This window comes from Ctenocephalides felis, unplaced genomic scaffold (genome assembly GCF_003426905.1).
Source record: "Ctenocephalides felis isolate EL2017-DRISC unplaced genomic scaffold, ASM342690v1 CF-g0.4_SCAFFOLD_03573, whole genome shotgun sequence".
NCBI classification, from domain to species: Eukaryota; Metazoa; Arthropoda; class Insecta; order Siphonaptera; family Pulicidae; genus Ctenocephalides; species Ctenocephalides felis.
In genome coordinates this window covers 8,658,355-8,674,031 of record NW_020539727.1, presented here as the reverse complement: position 1 = coordinate 8,674,031, position 15,677 = coordinate 8,658,355, and the positions used below count along the sequence as shown (strand labels likewise).

Sequence of the window (15,677 nt, the reverse complement as noted above, 5' to 3'; positions counted from 1 at the left end):
ATAGACGTTAGCCAGGACTTGAGAACAGATTGACATGATTGACAAGAGACAAGTCAATCTGTAGGGATTGCCAAGGAAAGGAATACTAGTAGAAATAGTAGAGATAGTAAAAATTGAATTATTTGGTTAGTTAATTCATTATTTTTTCTAATAACTCTTACTCCTTTACTGATAAACAGTCCATTGATCATGATGGTGCCAAATTGTACCTGATTCAGTTTTTCGTTAAGACATCAGAAGTTTTTTGAAATTGGCACCATGATGCCGCTTAAAAAATAGTAAAAAGTAGTTGATCAAAATGGATAATGCATAAGAGAATAAACTTGATGGTATAAAAAAATGTACTGCATTACTAGTTAAAATCTGCACTTACTTAGTTGCCAACCTGATACATCCAAAATATCACAACTTAATTTATATTTTATATAATTATATAAAATTCTGTTAGTGCTTGTACCATAGGCAAATAAAAGCATGGCACGTTTAATTTAATCGTTTTTTTTCGCTGTTCTTTATAGAACACATGTAATTTCTTAAACTTTTGCTTCCATGCTTTATTGTCACTCGGCTTTCAATTCCCTGTATTTTATTTTTTGGACACAGAATTATTCTTTGGCCGTGTTCTTTCAATACTTCTATCTTTTCCTTCAATTCTGTCATAGAGAAGACGAAGTTTTTCCAATAAATAGTTTAGACAATTTCCTTTAGCTTAAATTTAATTATTATTCTAAAACGTCCATTTTTTCAATAAATATTATTACCAAAATACAGTTTCTGGTTTAAGGAAACTATTACACCAAAACATAAATATTCTGGACAACAATTTCATTTAATTGATTATTTCTCTACCTGTTTACCCAAGTACTATATTCCACAGCGGTCTAAGTAATTTACTCTGCTTCAAGCATCTCTTTCAGAAATTCAATAAATCAGTTATTAGCTCATTTTAACCGACAATCTATAACGTCTATATTTTGTATCGATACCCACATATTACATACAAACATTTGCATTATCTATCCTTAATGGCACGAATGCAGTTTGTCATTAAATATTATTATCTAAAGTTATGCACTTAATAGGCTTCTAATTATAAGTCATTATGCCATTGAAGTCGAATATTGTTATTTTGCTTGGTAAATGTTATTATTGAGACAACATAGTGAGCACAATAGCTGATTACACAGTGAATGGGAAAAACATTCGATTTCTTTGGGTGAGGAGACGTGCTGATTAGTTTTTGGCAGAGGCAGGTCTAGCCGTTTCGAAGATAAGGGGCAAAAAAGAAAATAAATTTTCCAAAAGGAGGGGAGCCAAAAATAAAAAATAAGATATTGAGAGAAGGGTATCCGATTTGAATGATTCAAAATACATTTTACTTGCATTTGTAGACTCATGGGCCGATTCTGCCGCTTATTAGAAAATTGTTATGGCAAGGCTATGCTACGCTCCAACTTCCATACATTATGCTACTGAATCATACAGAATACTGACAAAATGCCATATATTTGCTGTGCATTCAGGCGTTTTACACATAAACTGCAACGTCACTTGTATGTTATAAAGCTGAGTCAGAAAGGCCCCGTTATTTAAGTTCGTTTTTTTGACACTTGTGCGGTTTCTAGGTTGAATTTTCTAAGTGACAACCTGAGAAAAACGCAAGCAATCACATGGCTTTTGTAATATTTAGAGCGAATTAGTATGGAAAGTGCTTCATAACATAGCCTTGCCATAACATTAGTCTGTTATGCAGCAGAATAGTCCATTATAGTATTACCATACTAAATATTGACAAAAACCATGTAGTTGCTGTGAAGTCAGGCGTTTTTCTCAGGTTGTCAGATAGAAAATCTGATCCTATATAAATCGCACAAATGTCAACTAGCTGTAAGTGGAATTCTGTCTTAAGGCAATTAAGGCATCGTGCCTTAAGGCAAATTGCTGGAACTTCCCGTACCAAAAATTATTATTTTTTTAAAAACGATTAACATTTTTGAAAAAAATTTACTTTGAAAAAATAAGATTTTTGAGAAACTATAAATTAGACAAAAAATTACTTTTTTTGAAAAAAAATTTTTTTTTTAATTTTTTTTTTTTTGAAAAGAATTTTTTTTTCTTTATTTTGACATATTGTGGAAGATCTGAACTTTCTTTTCAAAGCAATCGTACTGCTTTAACTGCATTGGGACAAAATATAAAGCGCGTAAGCCCCGCGTCGCTGTCTAACGCATAAGCATTGGTACGGAACCCATAGAAATGTTAACAAAACGTATACTTATTGTTAAAATCTCTATAAAATATCTGATAATTTGATGTGCATATGTCTAATGATCATTTTTGACCGCCAAATGGCTTATTTTTTTACTTTTTCTTTCATATCTCCGAAACCGCTAGACCTACCTTCATGAAAATTATATCGATTCTTCATCTTGTCAATACAAGTGAAATGTTTTTTGAATTATTCAAATTGGACGCTCCGTTCTCTTAAAAACTGAGTTACCGTTTTCGGCACTTTTTGCCCCGTATCTTCGGAACGGCTAGACCTGCCTTCGCCAAAAACTAATCAGCACGTCTCCTTATCAATACGAATCGAATGCCTTTTGAATTATTCAAATCGGTTGATCCGTGTTCCCGAAATCGTCGACGAAAATTTGTATCCGCACATACATACACACACGTACATACATACATACATACACACACACACACACACACACACACACATACACACACACATACACACACACATACATCCATTTTTTCTAAGGTATGCCAAAATGTTCAGAAACCTCTGAAACGTAAAGATATATAAAAATTTTCATTTTCGATTTTTTTGCGATTACTATAACTTGCCCTACGGGAAGTTAAAAAAACGATGTTAGATAATAGGGTCTTTCTGACCCAGCTTCATAACATACAAGTGACATTGCAGTTTATGTGTAAAACGCCTGAATGCACAGCAAATACATGACATTTTGACAGTATTCAGTATGATTCAGTAGCATAATGCATGCAAGTTGGAGCGTAGTATTTATTACTCCACTTTGATAATTGCGTTTTCTCCTCATATAGAGAAAATAATATTTCATCTTGTAAGGAATGCGGTACAAATTACGCGCCCGAATAATAATATTACTGCTCGAATAATATAATATTACTGCCAACACCAATACAAATGTTAAATCCCGCATGCGTTTTTATCAATACACATACAATAAAAGTGGTCGTTAAAAACAAACCTGTTCTGGTGGCAAAGGTATGTCGGAACACGTGTAAGAATTGTTTTGAATTGAAAGATTTATCCGATATCAAGAGAGTTAATAGATTTTACAGGTGTACGTAGTATGTGGAGGACTCGACTCTCGAGTGAGAATATAATGAATCGTTTGTTCAATTCGATAGATGATGGATCAGGTAAATAAATTGCTAAAGTTCCACACGTGTTGAGTGTTTTGATTTGAAACAGAGAAAACAACCATGCAAAAATTAGACGGAGTCCTATCAGGTTTTTGTCGTGATTAATTTACGATTCAGATGATAATTCGCGGACACTTCTATAATTTTTAATCCAAAGTTGCTTATTCAGTACTATTGCTATGATATTGATATTTGTTTTTCAGCATGAACTGTATAAATGGATTTGATGCGGATCATTCTGATTACTTGAACTAGTGGTTTATGGCATTGTGCATGAAGGCGTAACAAAATGTTCGAGAAATATTATTATTATTACTAAAAATTGTGAAACAAAATTTTATTTTTTTTTATATGACTGTTATTGTTAAAATACTTAAAAATTAGTTAACCAAAAACTTATATTTTAAAAACACCTAAAAAATTGTGAAACAAAATATTTCCTTCATCAAAATACCTAAAAATTTGTAAAATAAACTTATATTGTAAAAATACTTAACAATAATAATATAAATGATAATGATAGTATTATTAATAATAATAATAATAACAATAATATAAGATACTTAAATTTGTTAAAATATTATAAAATAACCTAAAATTTGTTAAATAAAATAATTATATTGTAAAAGTATTGTAAAGCTTATAATACTTATTAAATTTTTAAAAAATATTTGCAACAAACAACTAGTTATATTTAAAAATAATTAAAATTAAGTAAATATAAATAAGTTTATAGTAAATAAATTAAATAATAAATAAATAAGTAATAAAATAGCTAATAATTAATTAAATTATATTAAACCTATAAAATATTGACTTAAGCCGTATTGTAATATTATTATACCAGTTCATCGACAACGCTCGTCGAGTAAACACCTTATCTGCATTGCAGTGTATTGCGTAATAGTGACGCATAGTGATTCATTTATATTCAAGTGATAGACGATTATTTCATCATGGTTTAATAATTGTTCTAGTACATTTTTTTTCAAATTTAGTGTTTAATTTATTTTTTTATAATTATATCGTGAACAGTTTTTTTTTTCTAATAGTTCAAACTTGGATAAATCTAACTGTGCCCCTTAGGGGCTTAATATGGAAAATTTGTCAAACATCCGTGCTGTCGAGTCGAACAATATATTAAATGACGATTCGATGACAAATGCGGAATACGCAGTGCATCACCTACAACATAGTCAACCACAGATATCTCAAATAAATAATATTCAGTCAGCACCTTCGATGACAAATGCGGAATACGCAGCGCTTCAATTACAAAATCAACCACAGATATCCCAAATAAATAATATGCAGTCAGCACCTTCGATGACAAATGCGGAATACGCAGTGCTTCAATTACAAAATCAACCACAGATATCCCAAACAAATAATATTCAGTCAGCACCTTCGATGACAAATGCGGAATACGCAGCGCTTCAGTTACCAAACCAACCACAGATATCCCAAACAAATAATATTCAGTCAGCACCTTCGACCTCTTCGATGGATTCTTCAATGGATTCGGATTCAAATTTAAATCCCTGGCAAGTTGTGACAGGTGTAAAACGAAAACGTGCGATAAATGTAAGTGAGAATTCATTAAAATTAAACAATAGATTCAGCGCACTACAAAATGAATCCTCTAACTCCAGCTCTCAGCCTTCCATTATTAATAAAGCATTGCTACCACCGCCCGTATTTATTTATGGAGTGAATAATTTTAGAGAAATGGTTGATGTTTTTAACAACGTTATTGATAAAAATAAATACTCAACAAAAATTCTGGCTAATAACATAATTAAAATTAATGTGTCTTCGGCGGAAGACTTTAGAACATTCGTAGCTTTTTTGCGGAACAGAAAGATTGTGTTTCATACTTATCAGATTAAATCTGAAAGATCATACAGAGTAGTATTGAAGTACATACATTTCTCTACCGACAAAGAAGACATTAAACGTGAAATTGAAAAGCAAGGACATAAAGTACGTAATATTACTAATGTTTTGCATTTCAGAACAAAAACTCCGCTCAATATGTTTTATATCGACTTGGAACCAAACACTTATAACTCCACAATTTTTAATTTAACAAAAATATTAAATCAAATAATACATTTTGAGCCACCCCAAAGGTCAACCATCGTACAATGCAGTAGATGTCAATTGTACGGGCATACAAAAGCATATTGTAACCGGCTTTATGTCTGTGTCAAATGCGGAGATAACCACATAACATCTAAATGCACTAAGCCAGCTGAGACTGCAGCAGTTTGTGCCAACTGCTTTGGCCCACATCCTGCAAATTATAAAGGATGCCCATACTATCAAAAAGTGAGTAAAGTCAAAAATTCTGCAAACAATACTTCTCCAGTAAATAATAATCACCAATCGAATAATAGAAATATAAATTCTGCTAACAATAAAACCTACAGAATCGCCACCACTAATCATTTGTCATATGCCCAGGCTATGAAAGGTCAACAATCGAATTTAAACAACTCACCTGTTTCTCAAGAATCTACTTTAGTTCAATTTTTAAATGAATTTAAAGCTATGTTCAATCAACTAATGCAACAAAACTCGATAGTATTAAATATGCTATCGACCATCATCAATAAATATAAATAATGGCTAAATTCATTAGAATATGCTTATGGAACTCAAACGGTTTAACCCAACATAAGAACGAGATGAATCTTTTTTTAATAGAAAATAAAATTGATATCCTTTTAGTGAGTGAAACCCATTTCACTCAATATTCAAATCTATATATTCCTCACTATAACCTCTACCATACTCAACATCCAGATGGTACTGCACATGGAGGTACAGCAATTATAATAAAATCAAACATTGTGCACTACGAGTTAGAAAAATACTCCAAGGAATTTTTACAAGCAACTTCAGTAACCGTAAAACTTCTATCATACGACCTTACCATCTCTGCTGTCTATTGTCCTCCACGTCATTCAATAACCAGTGATCAATTTTATGAATTTTTTGAGTCCTTAGGATCCAAATTCTTAGTAGGGGGGGATTTTAATAGCAAACATACTCATTGGGGATCTAGGCTAATAAATCCCAAAGGAAGACAAATGTTTAATGTTATTCAGCAACACAATTATTTGTGCTTGTCCACTGGTTCTCCAACGTATTGGCCCAGCGATCCCAGAAAGCAGCCTGATTTATTGGATTTTTTTATAACTAATGTTATAAACCCATCTTACGCAGAAGTATATTCTAGTTATGATCTTTCTTCCGACCATTCGCCAATAATAGCCAGTATCAGTTCAACGTATTTGAATTTTTCTCGCAACCCAAGATTTTGCAACAACAAGACAAACTGGGAAATATTTCGTACTAGAGTTGAAAACAATATAAATCTTCAAACAAGGTTGAAGACTGAGACAGAAATTGAAACTGCAATCGAAATACTTAATAAAGTTATTCTTGAATCATCTAGTTTTGCAACACCTGATATTGCAAAATCGTCTCATTCAGGTATATCATTGGAGATTAAAAGGTTAATAGCCAATAAAAGGAAAGCCAGGCGAAAATGGCAAAACAGCCACACACCCCAAGACAGAAATATTTTTAATAATCTGAACAATAAGCTCAAAACTAGGCTTAAAGAATTAAATGATTCTAGTTTCGCCAACTACGTGTCTAACCTCAATCGCTTTGACAATTCTATTTGGCGTCCCATTAAGTCTAGAAATAAGCCGTGCATCAGAAATCCACCTATACGAAATGATGCAGCCGGTTGCTGGGCTAGAGATGACAAGGAAAAAGCAGAACTTTTTGCTGAGTATCTTAGTTCAGTTTTTCAACCGCATGCAGCTGAATCTAATACATATAACTTGCACCAACAGCCTCGCACACCACACACTTCTGTCAACTTCAAGAAAAGATTTTACTCTCTGAAGAAGATTGTTTCAGTAATTACTAAACTGGATAGTAAAAAATCTCCTGGGATTGATAATATTTCATCCAAAATGTTAAAAGAATTACCAATTAAAGCGTATATCTTCATAACATACATATTTAATTCAATGCTGAGATTGGAGTACTGGCCTAAGTCTTTTAAAATATCCGTTATCAAAATGATACCCAAAAATGGAAAAGATTCAAGTATGGTTACGTCCTACAGACCAATTAGCCTTCTACCCATTCTGTCGAAGGTTTTTGAAAAACTACTGCTTGAAGATATAGTAACCGAATCTAACATACTACCTGATCATCAATTTGGATTTCGCAAGCAGCACTCTACAATCCAACAGTGCCACAAAATCGTGAATTTAATTCATAAAACTTTCGAATCCAAACAATACTGCTCAGCAGTGTTTCTCGATGTAAGCCAGGCCTTTGATAAAGTATGGCATGAAGGACTTTTAGCAAAAATTAAATGGTTGCTGCCGCCTTGCTTTCACAAAATTTTAGAATCGTACCTAACTAACAGATGGTATAAAGTTAGAAATAATTGTGAATCATCATCACTTTTTCCCATTAAATCAGGTGTTCCGCAAGGAAGCGTTTTGGGCCCTTTTCTGTACCTTACATATACTAGTGATTTTCCAACCATGGCGAGCTCTACCACTGCTACTTTTGCTGATGATATTGCGATTTTGGCTAGCAATGAAAATCCTACTCTTGCTTCCAATATCCTACAAAATCATCTCAATGAAATAGAAACCTGGACAAAAAAATGGCGCATCAAAATTAATGATACGAAGTCAACTCATATTACCTTCACACTTAATAAGTCAACTTGTCAAGCTGTGTACATAAATGAAAGACAAATACCAACCAAAGACACAGTCAAGTACTTGGGTATTCACATGGATCGCAGATTAACCTGGAAGCCGCACATCGTAGCCAAAATAAAACAAATTAAACTTACACTCTCAAAATTAAATTGGCTTATTGGTCGTAGATCAAAATTATCATTAGATAATAAGCTTCTAATTTATAAGACCATAATCAAACCTGTATGGACGTATGGAATCCAACTGTGGGGATGTTGTAGCAAATCAAATGTGGGACTTGTTCAACGTTTGCAATCTAAAACACTACGGACGATTACTGATGCCCCGTGGTTTGTCAGCAACAAAATCATACACGATGACCTCAACATCCCTTTCGTAGTGGATGTCATCAAGAATATCAGTACTGGACATCATGCTAAAATTCTTGAACATCCTAATGCAACTTTGGCTCATCTGTTCGATAATCCACCTATAAGAAGACTACGCAAGAAACAGCCTATAGACCTAATGTAAAAAAATTGTTTTCCATAGTCAATTGCTTATTGGAGCAATTACTACAATTTTTTTTTTCTTTTGTTTCTTTTTACTTTCTTTATTTTTTTTTCTTCTATTTTTTTATCTATTTTTATTTATTTATTTATTATTATTATTGTTATTTTTTTTTTCATTTATTTTTGTGATTATTATTATTATTATTATTATGTGTAATTTAGCCATATAACTCATAGGGTATGTAAATAACTCTGATTGTTATATAATATGAAAATAAAAAAAAAAAAAATATTATTATACCGACGGCTTGTAAAATTAATAAATAAATAAATATTAATAATAATCCATCTGAAAAAATGGATTATTATAAATGCTGTAATTGTAATATCGTCTAATATTTAGAAGAATTATACAAAGTGAATTACAAAGTTAAAATTATTCACTTAAAGAATATAAGTAAGCTTTAGAACTTTAACCAAAATTAAAATTAAAATCTAAATTATTTTCCAAAAAAAAGTGAATGGATTTTTTCCCTAAAGCAATTGTTTTGTGAACACAAGCAGAATGTTATTCAATCATTCAAATCAGATGCTTATTTCTCTCAAAAACTGCCATTTTTTGCACATTTAGCTCTGTATCTTTGAAATGGCTGGGCCTGCCTTTGCCAAAAACTAATCACCAATTCCCCCAATAATTACAAATTGAATGTTTTTTATATTATTCAAATCGGAATCTCCGTTCTCTCAAAAATTCGATTTCTATTTTCTGCACTCTTTGCTCTTTATTTCCGCAACGGCTAGACCTGCCTTTGCCAAAAACTAATCAGCACATCTCCCTACCAATAGGAATCCAATGTTTTTTTGAACTATTCAAATCGGTTGATCCGTGCGCCCGAAAACGTTGACGAAAAATTGTATCCACACATACATACACACACACATCCATTTTTTCGAGGTATGCCAAAATGTTCAAAAACCTTCAAAACGTCGAGAAATGCAAAAATCTCGATTTTTGGACGATTACAATACCTTACCCTACAGGAAGTTGAAAATATATAGTAACCACGAATAATAAAAATTATTTCAATGAACTTACGTTTATTACACGGCACAGATTTTTCCTTAGTTTTATTATTTTCACTATATTTTCATGCAATCAATAATCAAAGCAATCATACACACGCGATACGACGACCAATCACAATCGATCCGTATAGAAATGATATCATCGAGAGCGAATGACGAATCATTGGCACTTGACTCGAGCGTAACGCTCTTCCGTTGCATTTACACCCTAGTCGCGCCTAAAGAAGTTTTACTTAAAACAATCTGATAATGTGTTTTTGATTTTGCTGTATTCCTAACTTCATGAAGAAAAAGGTATCTTTGCCAGAAAATGATAAAAAATGTCTTTCTAATATAAAACTTTGTCATACAAATAATTTTAATTACTGTTAATTATGAGGTTTTTCGATTACTACGTACTACTAAACCAGGTGAAGTAAAAAGAGTTTCAAATATTCTTCACAATTTTCAATGTATTTTAAAATTTGAATGCAACGTTTTTTCATTACTCTGTGGTTTGCAACACTTTTTACTTTGTGTTTATCTTCACCATGTGCTTTTCTCTATTGGCATCACTAGCTGTCACGTTGACAGTAGTAAAATACACAATGTTTATTAATAAAGCACAATATAAATATACAAATATATATTTCAATAAGATTAAAAATATTTAGTGAAGCACAAAGTATCAATTGATATTCATTATGGGTTTTCTGGAGGATACACTTATTATATTAATCTCCCAAGTGAGATAAAATGAAATTTATACTTGTCAAATGAGGTTATGTTTATATATTGAATTTTAATACTCAGGTCTTCTTTTTTGCTGGAGGATGGGTATTTTTTGTAAAGAAGTTATTTCGAGACTACGAAGTACATCATACTTTGGTCCAATTAATATTCTCTGTCACTCTTGCCTTGTCTTTAACAATGTTCGAGTTGATTATATTTGAGATTATTGGATATTTAGATTCGAGGTAGTAGGACATGTATTTTATATATTTGTTGATTCCATTCCATTTGTTAATTTATTTTTTATTAAATTCCAGTTCTCGATACTTCCACTGGCAACTAGGTTTATACCTTTTACTCATAATGGTGATCGCAATAATACCTTTCTATATAGCCTATTTTTGCATAAGCAATATACGTTATGGTGAGTTGGTCACAACCACAATACAAATAAAATAATTCCTATATAAACTCATGTTTATTTTTCTTAGTTAGAAGTGATCTCATCAGGCCTCTAACACTCACAGTATGGTTACTATTTTTATATTGTTTTTGGAAAATTGGTGACCCATTTCCATTACTTGCTGGAAAGCAACGTAGTGTTTTGTGTTTGGAACAAGCTGTTTCTAGAATTGGTGTAATCGGGGTTACAGTCATGGCTGTTTTGAGTGGTTTTGGTGCTGTAAATTATCCATACACGAGCATGGCATATTTTATTCGGTAGTTATAGTAATAGATAGTATGAAATAGTGTGGATGGGTGTTTATAAATTTGTTTTTAAAGTCCAGTATCTGAAGCTGATGTGATGACTGTGGAGAAAAGATTACTGCAGACTATGGATATGATATTAGTGAAAAAGAAAAGAATAGCTTTGAATAAAAAGCGTGAGAAGACACCCAGTAGTGGTGGTATTTGGGGAATGATTACATCTGTTACAATAAAAACTGGGACTGAAAGTATGTACAATTTAAATACATATTTAGAAAAATTTGTTTTAATGATATATTTAATAAACAAAATATATATATTAGATGTATCACAACTAAAACAAGAAATAGAAGCACTTGAAGAATTGAGCAGACAACTCTTTTTGGAGGCTCATTCTGCACATAATATGCGAGAGAAAGAATTGTGGTCTAAAACTTGGCAAGGACATTATTTCAATGCATTGGGGTACTTCTTTTCTTTGTACTGCGTTTGGAAAATTTTTATAGTACGTTCTTAACATACCAAATGCTTCTGCAAATATTAAAAATAATCATTCTATTTTTAGTCCACAATTAATATAGTTTTTGACAGAGTTGGACGTAAAGACCCTGTAACCAGAGCTTTGGAAATAGCAGTTATTTGGGCTGGTTTGGAAATTGATTCAGTAGCCTTTTGGTCCCAACACATATCATTTTTCTTGGTCGGTTGTATAGTTGTTACAAGCATCAGAGGTTTATTGTTAACACTAACAAAGGTTTGTGTTTTTGTAAATAATCTATACAAAAATCGTTCTACATCTCAATTTTTATTATTTGCAGTTCTTTTATAAAATATCAAGCAGCAAGTCCTCGAATATAATTGTTCTAGTGTTAGCTCAAATAATGGGAATGCATTTTTGTTCATCCGTACTTCTGATGAGAATGAATATGCCTGCTGAATACAGAGTTATTATAACACAAGTTTTGGGAGATTTGCAATTTAATTTCTATCATCGATGGTTTGATGTTATATTTTTAGTCAGTGCTATTACAAGTATTGTTACTTTGTATTTAGCACATAAGCAATAATAATTTATTGAGATAAGAGAATATTTATAATAAAATTTTATATGATATGAATTATTAATTTAATTATCTTTTTTATATTCTTTTTTTTTATTAATTTGAAAAGTGAGCAATTTTCTGAGATACAGCAGATTATTATTGGAACAGAAGTTTTTATTATATACAATTCTATCAGATGAAGTTATCAATATTTTTTTGAAGTAAAACTTCTTTAGACGCGACTAGGTGTAAATCTGTACAAATGATTCGTCATTCGCTCTCGATAATATTATTTCTATAGGGGTCGATTGTGATTGGTTGTCGTGTCGCGTGGGGATTGCTTTCTTTCATTGTATAGACATTGTATAAACAAATAAAAAATCTATAGTTTATTGAAGTAATTTGTATTATTTGTGGTTACTATGTCTTTTTGATGATATTAAAATTGAAATTATTTTTATGTGCAAGACAGTTATTACAGCTGCTCAAGAAATGAGACTGTATCGCCAACGAAAAAAGTAAAAAAAAAACAAGCACTTAATGAATGTATTTTATTGAATAAAATGCATATTATATTTTCATTCTTGGAAGGTATAGTATGAAGATTTTTAGCAGACACTTTGGAAAATATAGACTATCATTGTTTTATTAAATTTGTTAGTTGCTATTTTGTTATTTCAGAAATTGTTTTGCCAAATGAATCTTTAATAATATAACTAATTTAGGATTTATTCAGATTTGATTGAATGATGAATATTTCATATTATTGAATAAATAAAATGCAAGAATAATTAAATTTTAAAATCACAAATCAATAAATGTAATTCATACAGAAATGTGTGAAATTTTGAATGTCTTTTAGCAATAATCACGCCTTGAAATATTTGTTTTTTTTCAAAAATTATTTATTTACAACCAGATATTATTTAAAATATATGTACTTTAGTACTATACTAAAGTATATTTTAAATAATATGTAAAATATTGAATGTCCTATGAATCATATTTTGGTATAGTTGGTTTTATAGAAATTGTTTTCTTAAACATATTATCTCTAAAGTAATTAATTTAGGACTTACTTACATTTGATTGATCGACTGAAATCTTTCACAATATTGAACAAATACAGAACTCGAGTAAGACACAATTGAATCACAAATCAATAATTATAATAGTAACAGTATATTATAATTGAATATTACATTATAGAAAGGAAATTTTATATTTTCTTAATGCAAGTATTATCTTTTGGTGTTGATTAATGAAACACTTCGTATAATTAAACTAATATAAACAATTGAATAAAACATAATTAATTAAATTAATATACGAATTTTTATAAAGCACAATGATGTTATAACTTTTTTTTACAAATTTTTTATGAGTTATCACTTTTAAATCTTAACGGTTGTCAAAGTTGTTGATAACTTCATGTCGGTGCTGTCAACATGGCTCTTCTTCTCTATCTATGGGCAAAGCCAAGCAAACTGACTTGCTTTTTTTTATATTTTATTTTGTGGTTATATAATTATATTCATTGGTTAATTTTTCTTAAATGTGTTTAAATTTTTATAATTACTTTCTTTATCAATTTCATTTAATTTTAAATAAAATAAAGTTTTATTTTAAATCTCAACAGTTGTCATAACTGTTGACAACTTCATGTTGGTGCTGTCAACGTTGCGAAGCCAAGCGACCTGTTGCATTTACATTTTATTTTTTGGTTAGTTCATTATATTTATTGGTTATATTTTGTTAAGTGTGTTTAAATTTATATAATTACTTTCGTTATTACTTTAATTTAGTTTTAGTAAAAATTAAGTGTTAGTGTTGATTATGCCAAATAGATCAGTAGCAACAAGCTTTTCAATGTCAAGTCAATACGAAGAATTGAATGTTATCGGCACAGGAGCTTATGGAACAGTTTACAAAGCCAGAGATTTACATCAAGGTACAATTGTAGCTTTAAAAAAAGTAAGAGTAGCCTTGACAGAAGATGGAATCCCCATGTCTACTCTTAGAGAAATAGCTTTACTCAAACAAATCGATGGCTACCAGCACCCAAACATTGTCAAATTATTAGATGTCGTCCACGGTCAAAGACTGGACAAGGAAAACCAGTTACTCTTGTATCTAGTTTTTGAACACTTGAACCAAGATCTAGCATGCTATCTTGATAACCTAAACCAAAGAGATTTGACAGAAAACCGTATCAAAGAGATAAGTTGTGAAATACTAACCGGTGTTGACTTCTTGCACAGCCACAGAATCATACACCGAGACCTAAAACCACATAACTTACTAGTAACCAAAGAAGGCAGAATCAAACTCGCCGACTTCGGTTTAGCCAAATCCTTTGACTTTGAAATGAAACTCACATCAGTCGTTGTAACCTTGTGGTACAGAGCCCCTGAAGTCCTAATGTGTCTTCCCTACAACACATCTGTCGATATCTGGTCCACAGCATGTATAATTGCCGAACTGTACAATCTTGCACCTTTATTTCCAGGGACTAGCGATGGGGATCAGTTAGATAAAATTTTTCAGTTGATTGGAAGGCCTTCGGATAGTAATTGGCCTGCTGGTGTTTCTGTAAGTTGTACTAATTTTCCAGCACATCCTTCCAGGCAGCCTAAAATGTTGATTCCTCGGCTGTGTGAGTTTGGGAATGATTTATTGAATAGTATGTTGCAATTTGAGCCGAAAAAGAGGCTGTCGGCTTCACAGTGTTTGAGACATGCTTATTTTACAGATGAACGGATTGTGTAGATAGAAAGAGGTAATATATATATATATATATATATATATATATATATATTATGTAAGTAGACTCACCAGATAGTCTCTATACTATTTTGTTTCTTGCTTTATAATTTTAGTTCTTTAAAAGTATTGGTATTCCATGTCCATAATTGCCAATTGATTCGTAAAGTAAATATTTATTGTTACTTTTATTTATATACACTACTTCTTCAGTGAATTTACTAATAGTACAAAAAATGCCCAGTTTTTTACATTACCTGATTATAAATTATGATCTTTAATATAAAAGATCTATATTAACAACTTAAACCCTTTAAAATTATATTATAAATAAATAATAAAATTCATGCTTTAGATTCTATTGATATAATATCAAGGCCTTCATTAACTAATAATAATATTAAATGAATTCAAGAAAGATTTTTATAAACTTTTAATTCAAGCAAAATTTAGATTGCCGATTATGACTTGGCCTAAGTTATTAGACTTTAAAATATAATTCAAATCTGTTGTATAATGAAACTTATATACAGTTTTATAATTACACACTTTTATTTGATAATATATTTAATTATAATTAAATATATAATTATATAAATTATAATTTATTTATACTTTTATTCGATAATATAATATTATTTAATAAATAATAGATATTTAATAAATAATTTAATTATTTGACGAAGATCTTT

General features: G+C 30.7%; 2 protein-coding genes across 2 annotated transcripts; both read left to right on the top strand.

The window, feature by feature from the left end:
• Positions 1–10,443: 10,443 nt before the first annotated feature.
• LOC113389174 (Golgi pH regulator) lies at positions 10,444–12,246 on the top strand. The gene is made up of 8 exons (XM_026626231.1): positions 10,444–10,485; positions 10,553–10,716; positions 10,789–10,895; positions 10,963–11,191; positions 11,255–11,427; positions 11,503–11,684; positions 11,745–11,933; positions 11,998–12,246. Exons 1-8 carry the CDS (start codon positions 10,444–10,446, stop codon positions 12,244–12,246), a joined length of 1,335 nt encoding a protein of 444 aa, XP_026482016.1.
• Positions 12,247–14,019: 1,773 nt separating this feature from the next.
• On the top strand, positions 14,020–14,991 carry LOC113389462 (cyclin-dependent kinase 4). Its single transcript, XM_026626493.1, has one exon. It carries the CDS (start codon positions 14,059–14,061, stop codon positions 14,989–14,991), a length of 933 nt encoding a protein of 310 aa, XP_026482278.1. The 5' UTR covers positions 14,020–14,058.
• The last annotated feature ends 686 nt before the right edge of the window (positions 14,992–15,677 follow it).